We start from the raw sequence: 27270 nt of genomic DNA, 5'->3' as shown, positions 1-27270 counted from the left end.
CCATACTCCCCGATAAATCATAGGAGAGCAGACGCTGACTGCACTCGCTGTGGCAACTCTGCACAGACCAACCTACAATCACTTCTTCTTTGACTGCAGCAAAGTGGCGACCCAAGAAGCCATGCGCCCAGTTTTAGACTTGGTGAAGTATTGCTCTGTTTTCAACGTCAGAGAATGGAACATCAAAGCACTGGACATCTCCACGAAGTCTCGTCGCCCCAACCTTCCATTCATCCACCTCATGGCAATCATCGTCAACTACCTCTGGCACTACATCGCCAACCACCTCTTTGGCAACAAGGAGGCCCCGTTGGCCAAGCTCAGCTTGGTGTGCATCACATCCTTCAAGTCCCTCCTCCGCCAGGAGTGGCGTTCCCTCATGTCCACGCTAACGAGTCACATCCTGGCCGGACGACCAGTCAACATCAAGAATGAGATGGCCGAGTTCACTACCAAGTGGCACCTCAGCACTCGCAACAGCGACATCCGTCTTCCGCCTCTGCCGCCAACTATCAACAAATACTTGGTGGCCGAATTCAGAGGCCTACAGTAGAAAAGAAAAGAAAGAAAAAAAATCAAGAAAATTCAAAATCGACTAACTTATATGTATTATCCCGCCTCTTCAATGACGCCAATTTATTTGCAATAATAATAAACTTCCACTCTAGTCAAAAAAAAAAATAAAAAATAAAAAATTTCAGAGGCCTACAGTAGAAAAGAAAAAAATCAAGAAAATTCAAAATCGACTAACTTATATATATTATCCCGCCTCTTCAAAGACGCCAATTTATTTGCAATAATAATAAACTTCCACTCTAGTCAAAAAAAAAAAATCCTCCCCGCTGCCGACCGACAGGTCCAACTTCTACTCCGATAGCCCTCACTAGTCAACAGAAGTAGCCGGCTATCAAGTTCATACCTATGGTCACATCTGTCTCACCCAGCCCACTTGGATGGGAAATGATCAACATTGAAGGTAGTCTGATGAGCACTCTCTTGCCTACAGTATCCAACTATTCCCTGGCAATGTCCAATGCACCAATATTGTCTCAATCAATAAAAACATCATGACTTGCTATCCTCCTGGTGGAGGAATCGCCTTCACCTCCCTGTCATTGACGATCGATGGCCAGACCAGTCAAGCGTTTGAATTCTTTTCCACACCAGTTCTCATCGCTGAATCAGCACACCAGTAGAGACTAATGCTTCAAACTAACTGCGATGCATCAATAAATGATCATAGGCCCACCAAGTTAACAGCTGTCCACATCATGGTGAATAACTTTATTTCAATGTTTGTACCCAACACAACCATTACCATTTGGTATTGGAGATAGGAGGGAAGGGAAGGGAGGGGAAAGGACGGAATGGAAGTATGTTGGCAACAACTGGATTGTATGTCTATTGCTCTGTCTTTTGTTTCTCTGTTCCACGGTGGTTAGTTTGGAAGTGTGTGAATGATTGCTCAATGACCAATAGACATACTCATGCACATATTGATAAACTCCTCGAGTTGGGCAAGATTGGCATCACCAACTTCATACATATCGATCTCAGCGCCCTCATCATTGGTCTATTTTGATTGATTGAGTGAGTGAGTGCACTGAACTGATGTTGATGATCAATCAAACACAACATACCTTAATGGCCTTTGGATCAATGATTTCCAAAATAGTCTGCAATTGAGTCTCTGGCAGCTGGTTGATCTTCTCCATCAATGACTTCCTGTCCTCATCGGTGTATTTCCTGATTGATTGATTGAACGAATGAATGATTTGGTTGAGCGTATATTCTATGTGTGAGGGAAAGTGGAGGTTACTTACTTGGTGGCAGGAGTCTCCGACTTGGTGGATGCCTCTACTGTCTTGGTTGGTGTGGCAGTCTCAGCCTTGGATGGCTCCATCGTCGATTTCCTCTTCTTCTCTGCCTCGACTGTCGGGGCAGGCAAAGGCTCCTGGACTATGACCTTGGGTGGTGGGATGGTCTCAAACGTGAATGTTTCCACAAACAACTTGTTAAATGTGGACATCAGCTGTTTAGAGTACTTCCACACTGGTGACTGCTCTGCATTGAACAACATGGCGTTATCAAACATCAATCTCATATCAGCAGCGTATTCCTTAATAGTCTTGTAATGATTGTTGTTTAGATTTTTCTGGATTGATTGATTGATTGATTGATTGATTGATTGATTGAGTGAGTGAGTGAGTGAGTGCACTGAACTGATTGATGGTCATCCACATCACATGTACTACTTACCTGGACTGTGCTGAGATCCATTGGATGTTTGATAATGTCAAAGTAGTTGGGGATGTTGTAGGCAACTGGGTCGACGGGGAAGTGGAAGATCTCTGCCGCCTTCTTCTTGTGTATCTGTTGAGTGATGTTTTTACAGATCTCCAAGTTCTTCTGGTCCATCTTGTCGCTGGTTGGCGGTGATGGTGGCGCCTTGGTGGCCGATCGATTGGACTGGGGCGTGGAGGAGGCCTTGGGAGGGGGCGTGGCAGTGGTCGACGCGCGACTCCTTGTGCTGGCCGACTTGGTCTTGGAGGAGGGGGTCTGGGCGGCTGCGACGGGTGCGGCGGCGGCAGCGGCGGCGGCTGGCTGTTGGTTGGCGGCGCTCTCTGCGGCGGCCTGTTCGGCGAGCTGGATGTTGAGCAGGCTGACCATCTCGAGGATCTCTTGCTTGGTCATATCGTTGACTGACTTGGTGACGCCCAACACGTTCCAGCTCTTGCACAGGAGGTGTGCGCAGTGCTTGGTCAGCTGGGGGCACTGACTACGGATGCTCGACGACTTCTTGAGCTCAGTCCACACCGAGCCGACCGACGTAGTCGACAGATTGCCAATCAAAAACTGCTCGCACTGTTGTACCAAAGGTTTGATCGAGTATCTCTCAGCGGCGGCCAACAGTTGCATGCAGAATGTCAAGTCTACATAGTCTGATTGCTTCATTGCAGTGACAGAGTCTTTATATATCCTGTTTGTTGTTGCGAGGGCGAGGGCGAGGGTTAGGGCAAGGGCGAGGGTAAGGGTAGGGGTAAGGGTCGAGGGTAAGAGACCAACATACCATTCGATGATTGATTGAAGTAGCTCATATGAGGTATCCTTGATCTCTAGCTCCTGTCCAGTGTGCTTCTTTAGCAGCTTTCTAAAGTGGGCGCTACGTGCGGCGAGGATACACTTGTGGGCCTGAAGCTTGCGTCCGCCCTCCACCAACAGAGTGATGTCAGAGTATAGACTGGCGGTTGGTGTGTTGTCCTCATCGGCCTCGCCCATCGTCGTGTCACCATTCTGTTGTTGACCACCACTGGTTGTCTCTGATGATGTTGATGTTGGCATCAATGATCCAATGTCCCCACTAATAGTCTTGCCAACAGATACGTCTGATGTCTCTTTGCTTGGCTCTGTTGTGATTTGATTGATTGATTGATTGAAAGAGTGAGCGAATGTGATTGATTGATTGCTGGTCATGTGACTGTGTGATAACTTACCAACTAAGGGGATGGTAGAGAATGCAGTGTCACCTTTGTTGTCGCGAGCATCGATCTTGGCACCCTTCTCGATGAGACAGGTGATGACGTCGCGGAAGCCTTGGGAGGCTGCTAGATGTAGGGGCGTGCTGCCATCCTTGTTCTGCACGTTGACATCGGCGTTGTAGTTGTTGATCAGTGCCAGGGCAGTCTTGTTCTCTTTACAGGTGATGGCGGCGTGCAGTGGCGTGGCGTTGGAGTTGTCGCGACAGTTGATGTCGGCGCCATTGTCCAGGAGCAGCGCCACGCACTCGATCCTGCCACTCCTGCTGGCGTAGTGCAGTGGTGTGGCGCCGCGGTTCGTCTGGCAGTTGACCGTGGCGTTCTTGGCCAGCAGCAATGCCACAATCTCTGTATAACCACCGATCGCTGCATAATGCAACGGTGACCTATTCGACTGATCTGGTATATTAACGTCGGCGCCCTCTCCAATCAATCTTGCAACTTCATTCTTGTTGCCAGCTTCGGCACTCTGATGTAGTGACATTATATTATATCTTAATGATAATCAATTATTATTATTATTAATTATATGTTTGAATGATTGTTTGTTATAATTAAATATATATGTTTGATTTGCGCGCGGTAACAGACAAGTGAGTGAGTTGTTGAGTTGAGTTTACTTTATCGATAGTTGTCTTTTTGACTTGATTGATGTCTTTGTCTTGTGACCTGTGTCAACAACTTGCGATTACTACTGCTACTGCTACTGCGATTGCTATTGCTATTGCTATTGCTGTTGCCGTTGATGTTGAAGTTGATATTGCTGTTGCTGTTGCTGTTGCTGGTTGTTGCGTAGCCTGTGGAGGATGATGTGTGAGTGTGAGTTAGAGAGAGGTATGAACAGATGTGATGTGTGATCATCAAACTATTTCAAAAATTTGAATGTCACCCATATTCAACCGTTGGGGCAACTGTCATCCATTTCTACCAAAAAAATACGACATCATCATTCGAAGTTCGAGACGATCAACCACGTGTTGCTGTTGTATGGACAATGATTTATTTAGAAGGCAGCTGATTGCTGAGTGGCCAGATGCTCCAGGAGTTTGGAACCCTGCATTGAGACACCATTTTGATCGAAGCAGACGATGTACTTCTCGCGTGGAAGGATCTCGTAATGGCTAAGACTGTCAAACATCCATTTGTAGCTGATTGGATGGTGTTTGGTATCGAGGTAGATCTTTACCGCTTGTCGCTGTGTCTGTACAGATGATGGATGACACAGTACAACACATTTGGAATGTAGTAACTCTTTGGAATTCTGTGGATTGGGTGGCACTGCATCCAAGATTATACCGCCAGCTTGTCTAAGTATTGATTCAACCTCTTGTTTGGTAGGCGATGGGAATTCGCCCACCAAGTAGAATGAATATCCATAGAACAACCTATCACTTCCAAACATCATCTGTTGTCTTGACTTTTGTGGCGAACCAAGTTGCTCATTGTCTCCGGCAATCTCATAAGGTTCCTCCTCAACCCATCTATTGTCATTGAGTGAATCAAGAATCCCTGTGTCATTGATTGATGTAAGTTAGTGGAATGATTCCAAAAGTATGATTGAGCGAGTGTATTGTACTTACATTCAAATGAGACCATCCATATACCTTTAGCCACGCCAAGTTGATATTTTATCGTTCGCTTGGAGATGTTCTGATCGTTCTCGGTGTTGCAGACGATATGGGTTACGCGATCAGAGAAGGCTGTGACGTATTGGCCACCAAGTGATGTGGTCAATGTGAGGACGTGCAGCTGCATGAGACTGGTGAGGCCAGTGCCCAGGATGACTGGCTTGCGTTGGGATGATGGTAGTTGGTAGGGAGCTATCGAGCTCTCTTGTGAATCGATGGATGACTGTGGTTGTTGGCTGTGATACGATGGTTGATTGTTGGCTTGTGACATTGACGTTGGTACAGATGATTGCACATCGATGGCTTGGTGCGAGGCTGAGGCCTGAACGGACAGGTTGATGGATTCTGAGTTGCGCAATGATATTGGCTCTTGATTGGGTTGGTGGCATGGTATTGATGCTTGTGCGGCGGGCGCTGGAGGTGATGCTGCAGACTTTGGTGATCTTTGTGATGATGAGCCAGACTTTGGTGCGACGATGATTGTTTGTGACTTGGATGGTGATGCCTGTAATGCTGCAGTCAACTGGGATGATGGTCGTGAGGGAGAGGACATTGATGAGTCCGATGATGATGATTGCGATGGTGGCAGGGATGGTGAAGATTGAGATGATGGTTGTGAGGGCTGTGAAGGTGGTTGTACTGGTGCCACGGCATTCTGTGATGCTTGTGGCGAAGGTTGCCTTGGTTGAGATGAAGGCTGTTGTGATGATGGTTGTGATGGCTGAGCTTGAGCAGGGGATGGAGATTGTTGTGAGGCTTGCTGTGGTCTCTGCTTTGGAGGAGTCGAAGGTGCAGCATTGTTCGAGGCAGGTTGTTGTTGTGATGGTGTTGACTGCTTTGGTTGCGATTGCTGGGATGGCTTAGATGGTGAAGCTTGTTGTTGTTGGGATGGCTGGGATGCCTTTGATGGTGAGGCTTGTTGTTGCGATGGCAATTTGGCAGGCGATTGTTGTGATGGTGTTGGCTGTGACTCCATTAGAATTGGTTGATAATCATCATCTTGATGTTGAGCATTTTGAGAATGGGACGTTTGGCTTGAGACCTGAGCAACAAGTGATGGCTGATGATCCTTTGGAGGAGATGGTTGATACAACAAAGGTACACTTGTGTTGCTTGCCAATGTCGCCGAGTCGAAGCTCTCATTTCTAAGTTGAGTGGCAGCGTGATCTAATCATGATTGATTTGAGTGTAAGTTTGATTGATTGGTTTGATTAGTCGATTGAATGACTTACCATTCGTAACTTCCAATGTCTCTTGGAACTCATCGTCGGCTGGTATCCTGATGGTACAATCGACGTCCATTGATTGTGTTGGCTCATTGTCATCGATGTGCTCATCTGAAGGGTTCTTGATAAAGAGTGACTTTGGCTTCTTGTTGGGCGATGAGGACTGCTCCAAAGTACGCTTGTTGTTCTCATTGACAACAGTAGCATCAGTAGACACTACAGCAGGTTGTGGTCTAGACACTGGAGCTGGAGGCAACATGGCGGACATCTTGGTCTTTGTCTGAACTTGAACCTGAGCCTTTGGAGCAGCAGCAACTGACTTGCGTGCACGGAGATGATCGCGCTCAAACACCTTTCTGATAAAGTTGAGTGATCTTCCTCTGACAAAGATTGAGTCCCATGGCGAGAACCAATGATAGTTCTTGTCGGGCGAGAGGCTGGACAGAATGTTGATGATCCAGTTGTGTACAGATGGTCGACGGACACAGTTGTGATCCTCGATGTAGCCATCCTTCATGAGCAGGCCAATGTGGGTCTGGCCGGCAATGCTGTAGGTTAGACGGTCGCCAATCACCAGGTAGCCAGCCTTCATCATATCATCGATTGTGACCTCTGGCTGCAGCTTTCTAGAGTTTGGCACGACGATGCCTCTTGGACGCTTGACCTTTTGTTTGGTGGCCGAGTAGAAGATCTGGCGAGGGTCCTGTGATGTCACCGCGTCCCAAATAGGCAGTGACACTGATTGATATGATTGTGATTGCGATTGTGACATGCTGTCATCGTGGCCATTGTCATCCTTTGCGTCACGGTCACGGCTAAACACAAACATCAACTCTTGTGTGTCGAGATTGAGAGAGAATGATGGAGTCAAGTTGAACATGATGTCGTCCTCCTCTTCTTCAGCATGATCATCTTCATCATCATTGGCCATATCTTGATCCTTGTTCTCATGTTTGATTGTTACAGTATTGTTGTTATTATTGTTGTTGTTGCTGTTGTTGCTGGCGATGCTACTGTTGATGCTTTGTTGTTGGTCACCATCGATTTGCTTGGCCAAGAGGTAATCGTCGAATGAGTTGGCGGTAACATTGCCATGTACTAGGGCATTGGATGTGTTACTTCCAAGACTAGACGATGAAGTAGTAGTAGACAATGAATTGCCTGCTTGTTGTTGTCCCTTGTTACTAGTCTGGCTTGATGGAGGTGATGCTTGTTTCTTCTGTTGTGATGATGATGGTGATGATGGTGCTGGCACTGGAGTTGGTGGCTTTTGTAACAAGAATGCATCATTATCCTTCAATTGATTCTCTGGTTGATTCTTAAAGTACTCCAAGTCCTGTATCATCAATGATAAATCAGATCCATTCGATCTCAACTTGGTCTGTTCTGTATTATTATTATCTGTATCTGTATCATTATTGTTATTATTTTTATTATCCATGTTGTATATATATATATTATGTATCTGTATGTTTGTATAAGTTATTAATAAGATTGAATGATCGTAGTCATTTTGAAAAGTCATTGTATCTCTTCAAGTTGCTTGAATCAGATCTTTCGAAGAAGTGGGGGAAACTTTCTTAATTTATGGGATTTCCAATTTCAAACATTGACCTGAACCTGGGCTATCACTCATTCAATGATATGATGATGAACATACATGTACTTGATTGAATACAACATATACATATATAGACAATGAGTAGTTTCAACGACTTATCACAGTCAACAAGGAGATACTCATCTTCATACAACATCAACAATATAAACAATAATAATAACAACAATAATAACAATTATAGGAACTCTGTTACAATAGTAAACAACAATATAAATGGAGATCGTACACCTCCAACAATAATAACATTCGATGAGATGGCTGATAGGATGGTCGACAACAGCCCTACTGCATTCAGGATGCTCGAGAGGACCAGCACATCACCACTGCTTCAATCAACGTTGTTGTCAAAGAACAGTGGCAGCACGACACCAGATCAGAGGGACGACAATGTTGATGATGAGGATGAGCTAGAGTCATTGCTTCAAGATTACATCTCATCAGAGACTGACGTCGACCTGCTGATGGAGAAGCTCGGTCGCCAGCTCTCGACATTCGAGACCGAGATGGTGGTGGGCATCCTCGACTCGGCCGTCGGCGTCAACGAAGTGGTCGGACAGCTGACGGACCGCGAGGAGAACCACCTGACGGGCGTCACCGCATGGATCGACTATTATAACAATCAGTTGCAGGAGATGAAGAAGTACATTGAGCACATCGAGTCAAAGAACAACAAGATGAACGTCGTCTCGAACAATCAGAAGGAGCTGATGAAGAGCCTGGAGTACCTGCTCAACCTGCTCACACTCGACGAAGCCACCATCCGCTCGCTCAACAACCCCGACTTCAACTCCCCAGACGGCCTGACCGCCGCCATCAAAGCCGCTACCAACCTGCGCAAGGCGCTCACCACCAAGCTCAAGAGCGGAATGGAGCATATGGTCGCAGTCAAGGATCAGCGCAAGGTGTTCGAGACGTACAAGGTGGCATTCTCGCGAAAGGTTGCAATGTTGATCGAGCGTGAGTTCAAGCTGTCTGACGCAAGCAAGGACAACAACTACGACGAGGACCTACCCGAGCACAACGTGTACTTTGACTCACTGGGACGATACAAACCTTTGGTTCACTGGCTCAAGCAACTGGACATTGAGAAGTTCCATCCACTGATACCCCTGTACATCAAGGCCTATCGATCGACCTACAAGCATGAGATCAAGCCATTCTTCTCATCAATACAGCATTCAATCCAGAGGGAATCAAAGGATCAGAATGGTAATCAACTCAATCAATCAATCAATCATTCACGTGACTAACATGTCATCTCTCACTCATTAGATTTCTTCTCATCACACGTCAAGAAAGCAGTTGAGGCGGCTACAGCAACACCAACAAAGGCCCCGGCCACACCAGTGTCCGCCAAATCACTAAAGAAGCGAACAGTGGACAAGGCATTCAGATTCGGATTGTCTTGTGTGGAGAATGCCATCATGAAGGAGCAGCTGTTCTTGATGGACTTCTTCTTGTTTACAGACCCACCCACAGAGCCCAAGAAGCAGAGTCAACATCAGCGTCAGATGTCAACCGGTGGCGGATCATCGAAACAACAGCCGGGCGCATTGCAATCGCCTGGCGCACCGATCCTGCCCGAGGGCATGGACAACCCTCTCAACTACATCCTGACCGAGATGTTTGAATGCGCCATTCCAGAACTAAAGGAGCTTGTGGAGAAGGCTGACCAGATCAACCCATTCTACCTGCTCACCATGCTGATTGACACCGAGCAATTCATATCATCACACTCTGTACTCGGCTCCAGCTACAGCAGCTTCATCGTCAAGATACTCTCGGATGTTCAAAAGACCATGAAGTCACTTTTCAACAAGTTCATCGTAAGTCCTGCCTGTCTTTGATTGATTGATTGACACTTGATATCTAACACGCCCCTCCTCTCTCACGCATACACAAGGACTTGCAAGTGGACTCAATCAAGTCAACTCAACCTGCACTGAAACGATGTGGAGTACTTCCTCACTTTAAACACTTCCCCGTATGATGTCGTCGACATTGATTAACTTGGACCACTCTTCAGCATACTTACCTCGACCATCCAACCAACCAATTAGATATTTGTCACATCACTGGAGAAGTATAGAACATCAGCAGACATTGAATCGATCAACTCTTTGATCAACTCGAGCTACTTCAAGGTGGTCGTGGCATTGAATGGATGGATTGATGGTTTGGTCGAGAAGCAACCATCGACAGACAAGTACAGATTCATCGCAATGGTTGAGAACTACTATTACCTGACCACAAAGATGGAGGAGATTGGCGTGCCCTGTCTAAAGACCTATCACGAGACATCACAACAACGCTACAAGGATAACCTCAAGACCTACACCAACTACCTTATCGACCTACGTTTCAAATCACTCTACGAATACTTCCAAAAGATGGACGAGCTCCTCCAGACCCTTCCAGCGACCGACATTCAATTCCAACAATCACATTCAAAGCAGATGTTTAAAAAGATGGTGGAGAAGTACAAGACTGAGAATGTAAGTGTTACAGTGATTGGATTGATTGATTGATTGATTGATCGTTGGACTGACATACATACATACTCCAGATTGAGAAAGGACTTATCAAGGCATTGCACGATATATATAAGCATATAACAAAGGAATCAAAGCTGATACTTGTGATATGGGAACACTTGGAAGAGGTGTTTATCGAACAATATGAACATTTCCAGGACCTTTCACAAAGATGTTACCAAGCTGCTATGCCTGTGAGCTCTGACCAGATCAAGGGTCTGTTTGGATCAGTCCTAAAGAAGAATCCAAGCAAGCATTAAGTGTGTGCCTCTCTGTTGGCGTTGGATGGTCCACTCAATCAATCATATGTAATAAAAGGGCAACCAATCAATCAATCGCGGGTGGATATCTGGCTACATATCAATACAAGTCTAATATTTATTATATATTAGGGACCATGTTTCTTCTCGAATGATCATCCAACTAACTGTGAGGGACTTGTGCGGTAGTTGATTGAATAGCCAATCGAGATGTACAAGATTATATATTAGGATGGGGACTGGACGATGACTGACTGGTCTAGGGCAGGGAGTTACCCTGGAGACCTTGAACGTAGACCTTGGACTTTAGGAACTCCCCAAGGGAGTTCTCAATCATCATCTGTTCCAGCTCCTCTTGGATATCGTTGAACAGGGACTTGTGAGGTAGCACACCGAACTGGACATCGGCACTGTTGAAGTCATCGGTGAAGAAGTCCTCGAAGATGTCCGCTCGATCATTCTCATCTATACTGCTAAATGTGGATGACTTGCGTACTGAGCTTCCTCCATTCTGACTCATGGGCAGGGTCTGGGTATTGTATATCTGTTTGTCGCCACTGCTGCTAATACTGGTTGGTGCCTTATCAGCGATGACTGGTGGTTTGATACCTTGTAGTTGTTGTTGTTCTGTGGGTGAATGTGTTGGGGAGTTGGCTGGTGAGGAGAATGGTGATTGGCATGGACTGTTGTACTTTCGGGAGAACCTCGGGCTTGGGTATCCGTTGGGACTTCCTCCAGTGGTTGTAGTTGTGACAATTTGATTATTATGGCCGGTACTGTTGCTAAGTGGATGATGTGATTGTGATTGTAATGGGTCGTTGGAGTATGAGGTGAATTGATGGGAGTAGTCGGGACCAGTCTGGAAAGCACTTTGGCTGCTGGTGCTCAGTGGTCTGGATGGAGATGCAGATGATGATGTTGTTGTTGATGTTGATGGTAGTGATTGAGTTGATGTGATAGTTGATGTTATAGAGTTTGAATGTCTAATGGCAGGCAATATTACTTCTGTCCAATACTGGATTTTCCTCTTTGGTAACGATGATGTATCTCCTGGTTTATGATGAGACGGCAGAATAAATGTCTTGATTAACTTCTCCTTTAACAACTCCTTCTGTTTAACATATATATTGATCTCATATATTGCGTTTACTTTTATAAACTATTGATATATGGATGATAATGTTAGACTACTTTGATGGACCATTCAATCAATCAAACATACCTTATTATATATATCCTCTGCCATTTGATAGATCTCTGAAGCATTTCCATTCTTATGCTTATATAACTCTATGGCCTCCCAACAAAGGAGGTTCTCTAAGCAGAACTGGCTCTTCAAGAATGAACCAAAGGCAGCTCTAAGTATAAGGTATTGAGTAATTATTCAAAAGTGAGTAAGTAAATGAATTACAAACTTGATATTGAATGATTGAATGATTGAATGATGTTACCTTAAATTGGCATTATTCAATATCTCATATAACTTTGTCTTGGAACTATTTGTTGGATAGTAATAATACTCTGTAGTTGGCTTGCTTGGATAAAGGTTCATTTCTTTGTTATGTGATATTATATACATGTCTTGTTGTTGTTAGAATATATATATATTTAATGATGTTTTTTGTTGTAATAATATATATAATAATTAATAATAAATAATAATGTTATGATGTTCCAAGGTGGAACTTATTTGGTATTAATAATAAATAACAACAATAAATTAATACAATTATTTAAATAGGAAGTAGTCCACTTTGTATATATATATTTATATATGTGGATTATTATTTGTTGGTTGGTGCTGTTATTAGATGTGTGAACAACAAAATGTTGTTTAGTTAGACGAATAACTAACAAGAGATTAAGATGGATATGCGCGACTATAGTCGGCAATAATAAGACGGTACAGTAAATATTTATATATAATAATAGTGTGTGTGAGAGGGATTAGATTCATGTAAACAACACACAAACTTGTTTGCAAAAGAAGAAGAAGTGGAACATTAATAATAATACTATAGTACAGTAGTAGTAGTTGAGTTGAGTTGACTTGACTTGCTATTGAACAACAACAAAACAAAACTATAAAACTGACGATTGACCCTCCACACAAGCATACTTGGCTAGGTATTATTAGTTTGTTGTGTTGTGTTTTAGTGAGAGCGTGGTGGGGTGGTGGGATGAATGGCGGACAGGCACACTCTATGCCTTATTAGGCAACGAATATGAACATGCTCCACATCCATTCGATGCTCGAGCCTTGGTCTTTGGAAGGGGCATCGGAGGTCCCTACGATAATTGGGCGGACCCGTCCATTCGTTTTACCAAGTATGATAGCAACCCAAATCAAAAATAAAAGGGTAGGGTTTTGTCCGTCTGTTGGCAATCATTGAACGCTAGCTTGGTGTGGAGTTACTGGACGAACAAGATTATAGTGACGAATCGACGGTGACTTTGAGTGATAATATGTGTTTGTGTGTTTGTGTGTCTGATGGTTGATAAAGCTCAAGGCGACGATTGAACAAACGAATGCTGGAGAGCCAATAATAACATTAATTAATTTGAGTTTGACCAATACAAACATTGCTCTTCCTCCTGCTTCTACTACTTTTGCAGTGCAGTATATAAATGTACTTTATGTGATTTATGTAGTACTAGATGTCGTTTATGTGGTTGTTGTTGTTGTTGATGTGGTTGTTGATGTTGTTGCTGTTAATGATCATCCCAATCAACATTCTAGATTGGTATGTGATACATTTATATATGGAAACAGAAAAAGAAAGGTGATAACTGGTAATAAAATAACAGTCAAGTCAAATGACATGTATACCATATATATTTTATGTGATACACTCACAATGACATTGTGTATTGTGTTGATTGAATGACGACGTTCAAATATTTCCACCATATTATATATGAACGAGTGTGTGTTGAGTGTGAGTTAGTGATGACAATGTTGACAGGAGAGTTGTATGATGGTGAACGACTGTTGTAATAATGATATTCATTTCCCCATTGGTACATGTAAAATGATTGGAAACAAAAAGAAAAACAATAAAGGTTGGCTATGGGTTGGTGAAATAAAGTTATAAATATTATTATCTCTTTAACTTACGTCTATGAAGTAACTTCATCTTGATTCTTTGCTTGATCATTTATTAATATTAATATTTAAATAATAAAACAATATATAGTTTGGTTGTCTAAATATATATAACATATAATAAAATATGTTTGTGTAAATTTGGTATATCTATATTATTATTATATATAAATAATGATTGGTTGGATTGATCAACTAATACATATTGGTTGTTCAATAAATTATTTGAATAATAATTAATATATAAATTAGAAATTAATAATGTTTTTTTTTAGTTTTTTAGTTATAATAATGTACAATATATATAAGTAGATAATGGAAAAAGGATTGGGATTATTAAATCCAAGACAAGTTGGTCGCTTTTAGGGTTCCTCCTTTTCATCCTGGCAAATTGGATCGATAACTTCAATCCTTGGCACCCCCTTCGCTTCTCTACAACATACACATTAGTGTGAGTGAGTGAACGAGATTGAGAGGCCTTTGATGTAGAATCTATGAGGCTAATGTGATGGCAGTCTATAATGTGATGGATTTTACATTGTTGAATCGAGCAATTCAATTGGTCGGACTGTCTGGCATTTCCAGAAGCATATTGTCGCTCCACCAAAACGACCAACCCCCACTTCCTTATTTATCGACAACTCGTGTCTCTGGCCTCACAGGCGGGCCCAGGGCTGACGTCTGGCCGGGAAATCTGTGTGGTCGCGAAAGGAACGGGTGAACTAGAAGCAGGTGTTGCCTAGTTTGGTAAGTACGTCAAAACTTTGTTCTCAAATGTCACAATGGACCACCATGGAGAAGGCTCCTCATGGATAGGTAGAGACGAAGGATGGTCCAAACTCCACCGTGACGGGGTTGAATAGTCTATTGACGATTGACGACTGTGTTGAGGTTCACAATGTTCGTTCGTTCGAACGATTATTGTTGTGTTGTGGAGAAAGATTGAATTGTCCATCGACCTACCAAACTGGATTAGGTTGTGTGTCGATGATGATGAAGTTGATCTACAAACGTCCCTAGTTAATTCCTTTCCTTCCCTTTTCAATACATATTCATATATCTAATAATATAAATGTGTTATTGATGATGTATTTCTATTCTAGATGTGATGGGGTGTGTGGGATTGTGTGATCTATTGTTATCAACTTTATGATAACGATTGAAGGGGGAGCTCACATCAGAACCTTTATCCATGAATCCAATTCATCCAAATTGTTTTGTTTTTTTCTTTCTGTTCAATTATGGGCAACAATCCTGTGAGTGATCAGACACAGGGTTAGAAACTATTACTTGCCATCAAATAGTAAACATTTCTTTCATTCAAACACTACTAAGAATATATCTACAACCAAACAATCAAACAAACAATCAATCAACCAAACAATCAATCACCAACCATCATCACAGATATTTATTTATTAATCGCCATCGATTCTTTTAGCATAAAGTAGGTATTGTTGTTCCAATCATCTTTCATTCATATCTTCATTCCATGTCCACCATTCGAACGTTCACTACAACAATCATTTATAACTAGCTAGTTATTATACGAGGAGGAGTATGATGGATGACCCTTGACAACCAACAACAACAATTGAGGTCCAGAAAGTCAGTCAGAGAGAAGGACAGAGGACAAAGATTGACAAAGACAGTCAGTCCAGTTCAAGGATGTCGGCATCCATCCATCCCTCGCACTCACCCACCCACTCTTTCATTCACTCACGCACTATCTCACCCACCCTACCTCACTCTCACACCTACTCACTCCCTCCAGTCTCCTGTCTGTCTCAATTATTATTAATTTTCGATTCAAACCCACTCTCACTCACACCAACAAGCTCACACCAACAACACCACAATTTTTTTTTTATTTTAGTTGTCTGAGAGAGAGAAAGAATGAATTGAGTGAGTGGAGTGTGTCTGAGAGAGTGACGCATGTGTCTGTGGGTAGTGTGCACATCGCGCTCTTCTTCTCTCAATTTCTAATATCTTTTTGAGTATCTATCTCTCTCTCTCTCTATCTTTAGTTAGTTATTTACACGTAGGGTATCTTTCTACATATCATACATCATCATTGTTATTATTGTAGTTGTCTTGTTGGACATTGTTGTTGTGTTGTTGATGAAGACGGTGGCAAGAGATCTCGCCAAATCAATCAATTGTAGCAGCATTATAAATGACATCTTACTAACACCGAATACTACTATTACAGAGTAATATAATATAATTTAAAGAACATAGGAATATTTATAGGATGTCATCGCCAGAGGTCATTAAGCTTGTAGTTATAGGTGATGGTGCTGTCGGAAAGGTAAGCAAGATAACAAACAATCGAGATTGTGGCGATGAGTTGGTTGATGTCAATGGAGCGAAGCACTTCAATTAGAAGAAGCAGCGTGAGCATGGTGTCATCGACAACAACTACAAACGGAGTGAATGTACATGATACTAACATACTTCGTTGTTGAACTTCATTCATTTAGACTTGTCTTCTGATCAGTTATGCCAACAACCGTTTCCCAGAAGATTATATTCCAACAGTGAGTATTATTATTATTACTTTGTTGAGTCCTTGTATCTAACTCAATCAATCAATCATAGGTGTTCGATAACTACGTAGTCAATCTCACAGCAGGTGATAGGAATATCGAGCTTGGACTTTGGGATACTGGTATATATCTACAATATATTCAACCAACTTCTTTGCCATCTCTTACTAACTGAGTCTTTTAATCATAATCACAATAATATAGCCGGTCAGGAGGAGTACGACAAACTCAGACCACTGAGCTATGCCAATGCTAATGTATTTCTAATATGCTTTTCAATCACAAACCCAGTCTCCTACGAAAACGTATTGACAAAGGTAAAGTATATTCATTCAATCAATCATTCAATCAATCAATCATATGTATTAACACCTCCTCGTCGTCGTCGTCCTCCTTATTATAGTGGTACCCAGAGGTATTGCATTTCTGTCCAGAGGTTCCACAGATTCTGGTCGGAACCAAGTTGGATACTCGTGACGACAGGACTATTATCGAGAAGCTCGAATCACAGGGACAGAGACCAATCTCAACAGAGCAGGTAAGTTTATCTCAATCGCTTATTCACCCAACCACAATCATCAATCACTCATACTAACTCTCTACATCATCACTCTTTCTTCTTTTAACTTTAGGGTAACGAGCTGGCTAGAAAGATCAAGGCTGTTAAATACATGGAGTGTTCTGCCAAGACCTCATTACATCTTAAGCAGGTGTTTGACGAAGCTATCAAGTCAGTACTGTTCATGAAGAAGAAGAAGAGAACTAGATGTCTTCTTCAATAAGATGTTTGACAAGCGTTGAAGAGGAGTGATCACTGGCTGAGCAGCCGCCATTCCAACTCGTCATTCCAGTAGTCCTCTCGCCACAAAGCAAAGCACAGACCCCAGCAACAGCAGCAGCAGCGCAAGCAGCAACCATATGTTTATTTCATTCACCTCATCGTCCAACCAAACCCACCCCAAGCAACCAAGCAACCAAGCAACCATTCAACCAAACTCTCCCCTTCCATGCCCTAGTTAGTAGTCATTGTTGTCAACACCAAGTTCTCAACAATAGTACGGTACTATCGCAGCACTTCCACCCAAACCACCCCAACAGGAAATGTAACGTCTAATACACTTTAGATATGTTTGAATGTAATGCTTGTCATACTTATTGTCCATGAATGGTTGATTGATTGATTGATTGATTGGTTGATATAGTCGTGTGAAGATGAAGATGATGCAAAGTGATCGGACCGATTCAAATAATTAGCCGAGGTCTCTCTCGGCTTGACCTCGAGTTGTTGATAGTTATGATGACAACCTTAAGAAGGTTTGGAGAACATTGGACTACGCATTGTTATTGTATTGATCTAGTTTGTTGATACCCTATATTCATTCTTATTATACGGGAGGAGGATAAAGCTTGACCTGTTCCTTTACCTTTCTTTTGTATTCCTCGATATTGTTGCTGTATATTTATGTACAAGGGCGTTAATACTAATCCAATGATCACTAAATGGAGGAGGAGAGTACTTACACAAACAGTGTAATTGGTAGTTGTTGTGCTGGACTCTTTGGGTTTGGTGCATTGAGAAGATCTTGAATACCCAATAGGATCTGCTTGACAGAGATTGAGGGCTTCCAATCACCATCATCGTTAACTATACTCAGACATACGGTGCCAGAGGGATATACATTGGGATGGAAGAAGTCCTTTGGGAATCTACACTTTGGTGGCTTTGAAGGGTACTCCTCAGAGAACTCCATTGTCAATGGGTACGTACCGCCCTCCCACAATGTCTATATATCATGTGATTGATTGATTGATTGATTGATTGTGCGTGATTGAGTGAGTGATCATATGTTTACCGATTGATGATGTATAATATACACTTACACCAGTAATACCTGGTATGCCACAATCCCAAACAAACAAGTTAGTCGATCCGTCTTTGTTGTTCTGTGGTCTAGCAAAGAAGCCCTGTTGTTGTAGTTGTTATGTTGTTGTTGTTGATGAATGATTGAGTTAGCAAAGGGCAACATGTGATGTCGATTACAGTCATTGTAACACATTGAAGAGCCCTGCGATCTGTCTATACATACGAATGGGTGATCCTTTCGCCATTGCTTTCTCTCCTCAGTCAATCTAGCCAATGATATTCCAGACATATATGCTCAGTTATGATTATTATTATAATTATATAATCTGTTCTATTGATGGGATAAATATTTATATCTACTATTATTCAAACAAGTTATCCAATTGCAAAGAGTATGTTTAATATTTGTTTGAATGAATGACGACTATTGATTGACACACACTTCGTCGAAAGGTACTCGAGGCTCGAACTTCTCACAACTCACACAACCCCTCAATCGACTGAGGCGCGCCAAACTCTTGCATAGATGAACTTGAATGAACTTGAATGAATGTACATTCATCTGTATCGATCTTGAGTTAACTTAGTTATATCAATAACATCGCGATGATGAATAACAATAACAACAATATCAAGTCTTATTATAGTGTTGGTGTCTCATCACCAATTCCACAGCATCTTCAACAAGAACAGATGCATAACAGTTCACCAATGTTGTCATCTCCACTGATACAACAACAACAAGCACAACATGCAATGTCATCATCACCTTATATGAATGGCAATGTACTACAACAGCAACAAGTACAACAACAAGCGCAACAACAACAACAACAAGTTCAACAGGTACAACAAGTACAACAACAATTATACGAGTTCAACAATGTTAAAGACTTTAGGATTATGTTGAACAAGTATATTGAGACGACATCAATGCATCATGATTGGCCAGTATTCCTTAGTAAGATCTATGGTCAAGATCCCAAGGGTATCATTCGAATCTGTACCGAAGAGGAGATACCCGCCTTACTCTCTCAACTATCTACACAATCCGAGTGTTTCCGTTTCCTCCTCACTCACTTCTCCAACAACCAGAACCTTTATCTATTCCCAATGGATAGAGTACCCGTATGTACACTACACAAAGTCCACTCACTCAATCACTTCATCAATCAAACGACCATTTGCTAACTTAACCCATTATCCAGAGGTCTATATCATATCGATTGTATACCAATCAGCCATTGCCACAACTGTCTGCCATGCTGTGTGACGTTGATAAGAACAACAAACGATCAATTACCATCAACATCTTCCAACTCTATTTCTTTGCCTTTGGATTGTTTGGTGACTACTGGGTGAGTGATGAAATGCAATGCCAAGGCCAGCGAGCCAGGACTAACCAATCAATCACACACGGCACAGAGTCAGAACCCAAGTATAAGATCAGTATTGGGTGTACCAACGTATAGTTACACTGGCAGACCTGTATCACCAACGTCAAGAAGATCACCAGAGCGACAGAAGGCTATATACGCTCGTCTGCTCAATGATTACCTGCATCACTTCTTGCCACTGGATCCCAAGCACATCAAGCAGCATTTCAATCAATCACAGACACTCTCATTCCTAAGCATCATCTCTGAGTGCTATCTTGGTCACAATCTAACCAATCTAACAATAAGCAAGATCACTCCAGAGTTCCAACCTTTGTTCACATCAGTATGTACACATGGAATAGTTCCGTTCACTCAATCACTCACTAACATTCCAATCAATCAATAGTATAAGCGACCGAGTGTATTCTACACTGATATGTCTTATATACTTCTGACTCACTTCCAGGAGTTCACAAGATGTCAGCCACAGTTAATGTTTGTTAGCCAGCTCGCAGACTCACTGAGATATCCACTGTTCAATTGTTTGGTGTCATTCTTTGAGCGATTCGATCCGAATGACTCTGAACTGCCACTGGAACAAACAATCAGATTGTGGATGACCTATCTGACACCCTGGCGATCATCCCGAGCAAAGCGACCAAAGACCACATCAATGTTACTGCTCAGCAGTAATGATCCAGGCGAGCCTATATCGTAAGTTTGGGATGAGGATTAACGAACGAATGTGTTGAAAGCTAACTCAATCAATCAATCATGTAGCGAGCAGTACATAACGGACAACTACTACTTCTATTCATATATATTCTCATTCTTCATTGTCCGATCATTGTTGTCATTCGACTTCTCACTGGACACCCACTTCAAGACATTCCTCAAGGTAATGGATGTCATTCTACATCCTGAAACATTGGCATGTCTGCATCACATCAACAAGCATGATTGTTACCTAATGAGTGGTGGCAACAGCAACAACAAGCAAAGTGGAAGCGGTGATGCATTGTCCAACGAAGGTATGATTGATGGATGGATGTTGGCAGATTATGGATGATGTACGAAGCTAACACAATCACAAACAAACATATATTAGTACTCCACAACTTGGAATTACAGTTGATTGCATTTGGAATCAAGGAGAATCAGGAGAGATCAATGTTCTCTGATCAGATGTCAAACAATGTTCAATGTCTATTGAGGGATTTGTTGAAGAAGCCAATCAATCCAAAGACAAAGGAGATCATTGCCAGCAAGTTGATGACACTTTACGAGGACATCACAGTGTCTGATGTGTTGGAGGCCAACATGGACTCATCATCGTCGAGACGCATCCCATTCACCATTGGATCATCGTCCGTGCAGAATAGTGGAGGACTAAGAGAGAGACAGGACCAAATCCTTGCCTCACTCTCACCAAACAGGAGTGAGAATGGCAGTCTGACCAGTGTTGGCCGTCGCCAGATCTATGACGGCACGCGATCATGCACGGTGTACGACACTTACAAGTACCCGCTGGACTATGAGCGCTTCCCACTGACTTCCAACGAGATCGCCGTGCCCATCAAGCTTGTCTACCGCCTGACTGACAAATCATCCACTCGTCTGATGGCCAGACGTGTGTTTAGGAAGGACCGGATGCTCTGGCTGTCCATCTTCCTCGCAGTGCTCTGGCTAGCAATCACCGTCATAATATGGATCAATAAATAAATGAGCGCAATGGCAAGTTTATTACGAAGGATCGTCGTCCAGACAAGGTTGTGCTTATGGTTGGCCATAGAGCACACCACATCCGCCAGTGGCAACGTAGACGCGGCCAAAGGTGTTCCTGTCTCCCGACAGGGACTTGACGCCACATGGGAACTGGTGAGTGGCATCGTTGATCTGGGTCCAGGTGGCTCCAGAGTCGCTTGAACGGTACATGCCATAGACACCTCCGACCTTGCCGTAGGCAAAGGTGGCGGGGACTGTTGGATTGGCTGGATCAGCCTTTCCAAAGTTGATACCCGAGCAGGTCTGGAAGAAGGAGATCTTGGTGAAGGATACTCCTCCGTTGGTCGAGCGGTAGAGCCCGTTGCCATCGAGTCCGACCCAGAGTTCATTGGCCTTGCCTGGGACAGTGACCACGTTGAGGTATCCAGCCTTCTTGGGGATGGCGGTGGTGGTCTTGGCTGCCCATGTGGCTCCAGAGTCAGTGCTTGCATAGATGATACCTTGGGAGAACAGGTAGAACTTGGCACCGTCAACACGGTCTGAGGCAAGAGCGTTGTCCCTGTTCCAAATGTCGGTGAGGCCAACAGCTCCAGATGGGGCTCCGGTAGCCTGAGTCCAGGATACACCACGGTTAGACGAGTAGTAGACACTACCACCTCCAGCAACATAGACGATACGGTTGTTGTTGGTGGCAGAGTAGGCAAGACGACCGAGTGTGGTACCAGAGGGAAGTGCGGCGGCAGTCCAGGTAGAACCACTGTCAGTTGAGGTGATCAGACGGGAGTTGGTACCATCCCAATCGGTGGCATCAAGTGCTGCTACAAAGGCAGGCGAAGTCTCGACAAAGTCAATGCTGAAGGTCTCGGCCTTGGGGTTCTTGTAGACGGGCCAGTCAGTGAGACTCTGGTGGCGGAAGCCTCCAACATCAGCCATGCCCGAGAAGAGGAGGGCTCCTGATGGTGGTGCAGTCAAGGTGAGTACGACCGTCTCTTCAATACCGCGAACCTGAGTGGTGAAGTTCATAGTGCTGCCCCAGATAGTGTTGGTCTTCCAGACGCCGAACCAATCAGTGTAGAGGAATTGGCCTGGTGCGAATGGGTTCAAGACAAGGTCGGCTGTGGCTGCCTCCCACCAGTTGGTGGGCCACCACTGTGCCTCACGGAACTTGTTGCTAACAACGGCACCTGTGGCACCAATCTTGGTCCATGTCGAACCTCCGTCAACCGAGCGGTACATTACGTTGTTGAATGAGCTGTATCTCTCAGACACCAAGAGCTTGAGTGGGTTGGCAGCTTCTACAGCGAGACCACAGAAGTCCTTGCCAGCACTGGCTGATGGAGTGATATTGGTCCATGCGGATCCATTCCATTTTGACACACCCGTGGAGTGAGTGACAAAGAGGATGCCATTCACAACTTGCATTCTGCGTGGGGATGTTGGAGCACCTGACAACGCGCTAAAGGTAGCACCTCCATCAGTGCTGCGGTAGATTCCAGTTCCAGCGATTCCAACATAGATCTTGCCAGAGTGGCCAGAGACTACGGTGCTTGGATCAAACTCCACGATTCTGATGCCAGTTGGGTCGGTGCCAGTGTGTCCGACAGGGACACTTGCCAAGTTGGTCCAAGTAGCACCATTGTCGACTGAGCGGTACAGACCCTGGACACGGGTGCCACAGTAGATAATGTTGCTGTCCAATGGGTCGACGGCAATTGGCTCACCACCCCATCTCTGGTCACGGCCATTTCCATTAAACTGAGCGGTGAGCAGACGAGTCCAGGTTTCACCCTTGTCCTCCGAGCGGTATAGTCCACCATCACCGAGATTCTTGCCGAGTGCCAAGTAGAGTCTGTCGGGGTAGTTCTTGTCCAGTGCCATTCCATCGACACCGATTAAGTTGGCTTGGGATGGTCCGACCCAGTCAAGCAACTGGATCCACTTGGATGCCACCGAGTCCCATCTGTAGGCACCTCCCACATCAGTCCTAACGTACATTCTATCCTGAGTAGTAGGGTGAATTGCAATTCCAGTTACATAACTATTTTATTGAATAAGTTAGTATAAGTTTGAGAAATGAGGAAGCCCATGAGAAAGACTAACTTTGATTACTTACCCTCCACCACCAACTCTAAGGTTGTCCCACTGGTATCCAGCGACCAAAGTTGCTACCAACAATGTCAAAAATGATATAATAACAAATAACTTCATGTTTGTTATATGTGTGATTGATTGATTGATTGATATGACATCTGACATGTTTGGGTCAGCCCTTTTTATACAAGAGTATAGGAATCGACATTGGGCTAAGATCACATGCGAACATGTCAAAGTGATTCAAATATCTAGTATGAACCGAATGACTTGAGCCTACCATTCAAGTAAACGGCATCCAGTGAGTGACAGCGAACCGACAAAAAATATCTGTTATCATTGTGCAAGGGGGCGTCGCCCCAATGGAGATTCACTCGAGTGTGTGTCACTTTGTCCAATCCATTCGAATGGGTGCACACTGTAACCCTTGTCCTTCCATCAGCATACTTGTGGGTACGATGATCATACTGTCTATGGTATACAAATTGTGTAGAACTCATAATATTGTGTGTTCTTCAATTTAGAACCTAACCTACCTAACTCTATTAATACAATGTCAACTTATTGGTTCAATTTCATTCTAATACTATTCGAGTATTTAGTACGTAGATAGTTAGATAGATGGGAGGTTAAAAATATTTGATTGGTTCAATCTCCATCTATTCATATGGTCGACTATTAGTTAAGATGAGGATATTTTGTAGATATTAGTTAAGATGGCTAGATTGAATTGAATTTTAAATTGAATGGCTCTGATTGTTCAAAATATCGGCTTCCACTTTGAAATACAATTGGTAGGTTCATTTTATAACTAGACGAACAAATTCTTAAGATGTTGACTACCAATAGATAGCCATTCTTAAGATGGGATGAATAGACCAGATTATATTCTTAGTTATATTGTAATTGTATTAAAGGGACGAATGGTTAATTATATAGTTAGTAAGGGCTCAAATCAACTACTCCCAATAATTTATTGCCAAGGCCAAATTCTTCATTATAATAATAACAGTTGGAATGAGAAAAAACATTTATATATAATGTTTTAATTATCTCTATTTGGAAAGTGATAATAAACAAATAATGAATGATAAATGAATGAATAATTGTTGTTGTTGTTGTTGATCTAAGTCAGGGCTGGACTTGCAAATGATGATGTTAGCTCACCCACATTACCAATTTTGGTTGTACAGATCCATGGATCTCTTCATACACATACTTGGAGATCACAACAGCACAAACACACCCTACATCTACAAGATGGAGCCACAACATCAACTACAACTACAACAACAACAACAACTACTACATGGATTACTTCAGACTTTATTGCGTAACAAGGTTCTTCGAAAGGTAGTACTGCAACATGTGCATCAGATACATGTTGTATTGATGAAGGCCGCCTCGCTACCATTGACACGCATCATGCGTGGAGATATGTTTGAGAAGGAGCGGTGTCTATCTACAATGTTACGATATGGCAGGTCCGACCTGTTCATCAAGTACTTTGACTTTTATGTCTTGGCAAGGCCTGGAAAAGACATCCCTCTCAGTCTTGGACATCTAATCCGCAGGGCAATCAAAGCCAATCAAATCAATGCGGTGGGTATGCTATTCAAACTCCATCGCGACAACTACTACAACAACAACAACGATGGCAAGTATGACAACAACGCTGTCTTCAATGTCGTCTTCAAACAGATCCATCGAGTCGTCCAGCGTGATCATCTTGAGATGTTTGAACTCTTGTTGTCCGAGATGGACAACAATCACATGTACAAACCACTGTGTGAGTCGATCAAAGGCCAGATAACAATTGGCTCCTTGTATGCCCAGTGTCGATCATTCAAGATGCTTCAGACATTGCACTCACAGCGCTACCGGTTCAACATCGATAGTGGCAAGGAGATTGCCATTAACATTCAGTTGGTGAAGACGTTGAAGTGTGACCAGCTGCCCGATCTCTTCAAGGTGCTCACCACAGGGGGCTCCACCAGTCGCTTCAACTACAGCTTCCTCACTCATGATATCCTCGTTCAGCACCATAACGACTATACACTCCTTGACCGCTTCTTCAATCTTCATTCTGCATCCACTTTGGCAAGGTCTCTGGAAACCAATCTTTTGCTTGCCCCTCGAAGGGGAGGCGACAATACCAACGAGGATTTGTATACATTCACCCAGTCAAGCGCTGGGCAACTTCCAGTGGTACAGCGCTATCGACAACATCTTCCAATTGACTTTGTGTGCTTGGCCGCTGCGACGTTTGGCGACATCGGTCTGGCACAATGGGCCACTTCACGTAAGGAAGCGCCTATATTGGGAATTCATGTGGCCGAGGCATTGAGGAGAGGTTTCATCGACGTAGCCCTTCATCTCTTGGATAATTGCAAGGCGCATGAGGCTGGTCCCAGGTGTATATGGACACTGAATGGCCCAATCAACGAATCCATCCTCACAATGGAGCTTCTGCGAACACTAGCATCATACAACAACATCAAGATATACACTGGTATCTTATTCTCGCCAACCATCACAATCGAGATGATAGAGTTCATCTCTGGATCAAACAACTTTTGCAATTTCAATGCTAGGTACCCAAACTTGTTGAAAGTTCCAGAGATCATGATGGTCAAGGACATCACTGTTTTCAAGCAGCTGATTCAACGATGTATCAACGACCCTACTCTTTTTAAATTCGAGGAGTTGGTAGCAAATGCTGTCGTTCGAGCCCGTCACGACGTCCTGGCAATGATATCAGAGTTTGGGAACTTGATCAGAATTGATCTCGGAGTCCTGAATATGCTCGAGACGAAGGAGCAAGTGCTCTATGTGCTTAGTTCTGGACTTTTGGCACAGCCAACCGCAACAACATCCTCACTTTCCATCGAGAACATCGTTCGAAAGTTCAATGATGTATCTTTAGTCCGCGATATTCAGCGTGAGTTTGGTCCGGTTGTCACATTCTCAGTGGTTGCATTGGATGAGGCAGTGCGACGGGGCAATCTGGAGCTCGTTCGCTTCCTTAACGAGAACCTAAGGGAGGGGCATAGTTGCAGCAGCTTGGCACTGGAGAACGCGGCCATCAATGGACACTTGGAAGTTTGTCAGTATCTCATGGAATATCATCCAACAATGAAATGGTCATTTACGAATCTCTATCAAGGTGTTGAGAGAGGACACATAGATACCATCGACTGGGTCATTCATTCACAAGGCAATGACTTTTGTCGACCGACACGTATTGAACCATTCTTTTACACAGCTGCCTGTGGATACATTCCTTTGTTGGAGGCATATATGGATACAATGCTCAAGTTGGACATGGAGAAACGAGACAGTACATTTGTATCATACTACATTATGTCACTGGGAAGCCTATCCAAGCTCTATACAATGTGCATTGGTAGTGGATACAATGGAGCAGTATGTCTACAACTACTCATCGACAAGATGCTCCTAACAAACAACAGTCGCTACAACAAATTACATGATGTTCCACTTCTTCTTTTTCAAGCATACCAGCGAGGACATCTACTCTTGGTAGAGTACTTCAAACGTTTACAAACCTCCATTGTTGACAACAAGTCGTCATCATCAAGTTGATTCAATGATTCTTTGATTCATTGATTGGCTGGTGGGTTATCAAACCCATAAATTAAAAGAAATCCGTTGTTGTAATTCAAACTTTTGAAGTAAACAATTCAAACCCTTGTCCTTCACTCATCACTTCACTTCACTTCACGTCTTC

General features: G+C 43.3%; 9 protein-coding genes across 9 annotated transcripts; 5 read left to right on the top strand and 4 right to left on the bottom strand.

Moving 5' to 3' along the window:
* Positions 1–241: 241 nt before the first annotated feature.
* On the top strand, positions 242–553 carry SAMD00019534_074350 (hypothetical protein; the record flags this gene model as incomplete). The annotated part of the gene is made up of 1 exon (XM_012897132.1): positions 242–553. One exon carries the CDS (start codon positions 242–244, stop codon positions 551–553), a length of 312 nt encoding a protein of 103 aa, XP_012752586.1.
* An 848-nt stretch (positions 554–1401) lies between these two features.
* On the bottom strand, positions 1402–4020 carry SAMD00019534_074340 (hypothetical protein; the record flags this gene model as incomplete). The annotated part of the gene is made up of 7 exons (XM_012897131.1): positions 1402–1424; positions 1486–1573; positions 1641–1746; positions 1824–2155; positions 2260–2980; positions 3071–3407; positions 3495–4020. The coding sequence occupies 7 exons, from the start codon at positions 4018–4020 to the stop codon at positions 1402–1404; spliced, it is 2133 nt and encodes a 710-aa protein (XP_012752585.1).
* Positions 4021–8265: 4245 nt separating this feature from the next.
* On the top strand, positions 8266–10805 carry SAMD00019534_074330 (hypothetical protein; the record flags this gene model as incomplete). Its single annotated transcript, XM_012897130.1, has 5 exons — positions 8266–9220; positions 9284–9837; positions 9915–9995; positions 10072–10506; positions 10578–10805. 5 exons carry the CDS (start codon positions 8266–8268, stop codon positions 10803–10805), a joined length of 2253 nt encoding a protein of 750 aa, XP_012752584.1.
* A 259-nt stretch (positions 10806–11064) lies between these two features.
* On the bottom strand, positions 11065–12357 carry SAMD00019534_074320 (hypothetical protein; the record flags this gene model as incomplete). The annotated part of the gene is made up of 3 exons (XM_012897129.1): positions 11065–11964; positions 12028–12163; positions 12257–12357. The coding sequence occupies 3 exons, from the start codon at positions 12355–12357 to the stop codon at positions 11065–11067; spliced, it is 1137 nt and encodes a 378-aa protein (XP_012752583.1).
* Positions 12358–16165: 3808 nt separating this feature from the next.
* SAMD00019534_074310 (hypothetical protein) lies at positions 16166–17242 on the top strand (the record flags this gene model as incomplete). The annotated part of the gene is made up of 6 exons (XM_012897128.1): positions 16166–16222; positions 16395–16451; positions 16513–16582; positions 16665–16777; positions 16864–16998; positions 17093–17242. 6 exons carry the CDS (start codon positions 16166–16168, stop codon positions 17240–17242), a joined length of 582 nt encoding a protein of 193 aa, XP_012752582.1.
* Positions 17243–17845: 603 nt separating this feature from the next.
* Positions 17846–18613, bottom strand: SAMD00019534_074300 (hypothetical protein; the record flags this gene model as incomplete). Its single annotated transcript, XM_012897127.1, has 4 exons — positions 17846–17912; positions 17982–18244; positions 18342–18425; positions 18548–18613. The coding sequence occupies 4 exons, from the start codon at positions 18611–18613 to the stop codon at positions 17846–17848; spliced, it is 480 nt and encodes a 159-aa protein (XP_012752581.1).
* A 320-nt stretch (positions 18614–18933) lies between these two features.
* On the top strand, positions 18934–21425 carry SAMD00019534_074290 (hypothetical protein; the record flags this gene model as incomplete). The annotated part of the gene is made up of 6 exons (XM_012897126.1): positions 18934–19452; positions 19566–19682; positions 19750–20046; positions 20110–20417; positions 20484–20734; positions 20812–21425. The coding sequence occupies 6 exons, from the start codon at positions 18934–18936 to the stop codon at positions 21423–21425; spliced, it is 2106 nt and encodes a 701-aa protein (XP_012752580.1).
* A 54-nt stretch (positions 21426–21479) lies between these two features.
* SAMD00019534_074280 (hypothetical protein) lies at positions 21480–23636 on the bottom strand (the record flags this gene model as incomplete). The annotated part of the gene is made up of 2 exons (XM_012897125.1): positions 21480–23466; positions 23542–23636. The coding sequence occupies 2 exons, from the start codon at positions 23634–23636 to the stop codon at positions 21480–21482; spliced, it is 2082 nt and encodes a 693-aa protein (XP_012752579.1).
* Positions 23637–24716: 1080 nt separating this feature from the next.
* Positions 24717–26706, top strand: SAMD00019534_074270 (hypothetical protein; the record flags this gene model as incomplete). The annotated part of the gene is made up of 2 exons (XM_012897124.1): positions 24717–26621; positions 26686–26706. The coding sequence occupies 2 exons, from the start codon at positions 24717–24719 to the stop codon at positions 26704–26706; spliced, it is 1926 nt and encodes a 641-aa protein (XP_012752578.1).
* Positions 26707–27270: the final 564 nt, after the last annotated feature.

Source organism: Acytostelium subglobosum, assembly GCF_000787575.1.
Source record: "Acytostelium subglobosum LB1 DNA, scaffold: scaffold15, whole genome shotgun sequence".
Classification (NCBI taxonomy): Eukaryota; Evosea; class Eumycetozoa; order Acytosteliales; family Acytosteliaceae; genus Acytostelium; species Acytostelium subglobosum.
Note: the sequence above shows the minus strand (reverse complement) of the source record. Positions and strands in the feature narration are given on the sequence as shown.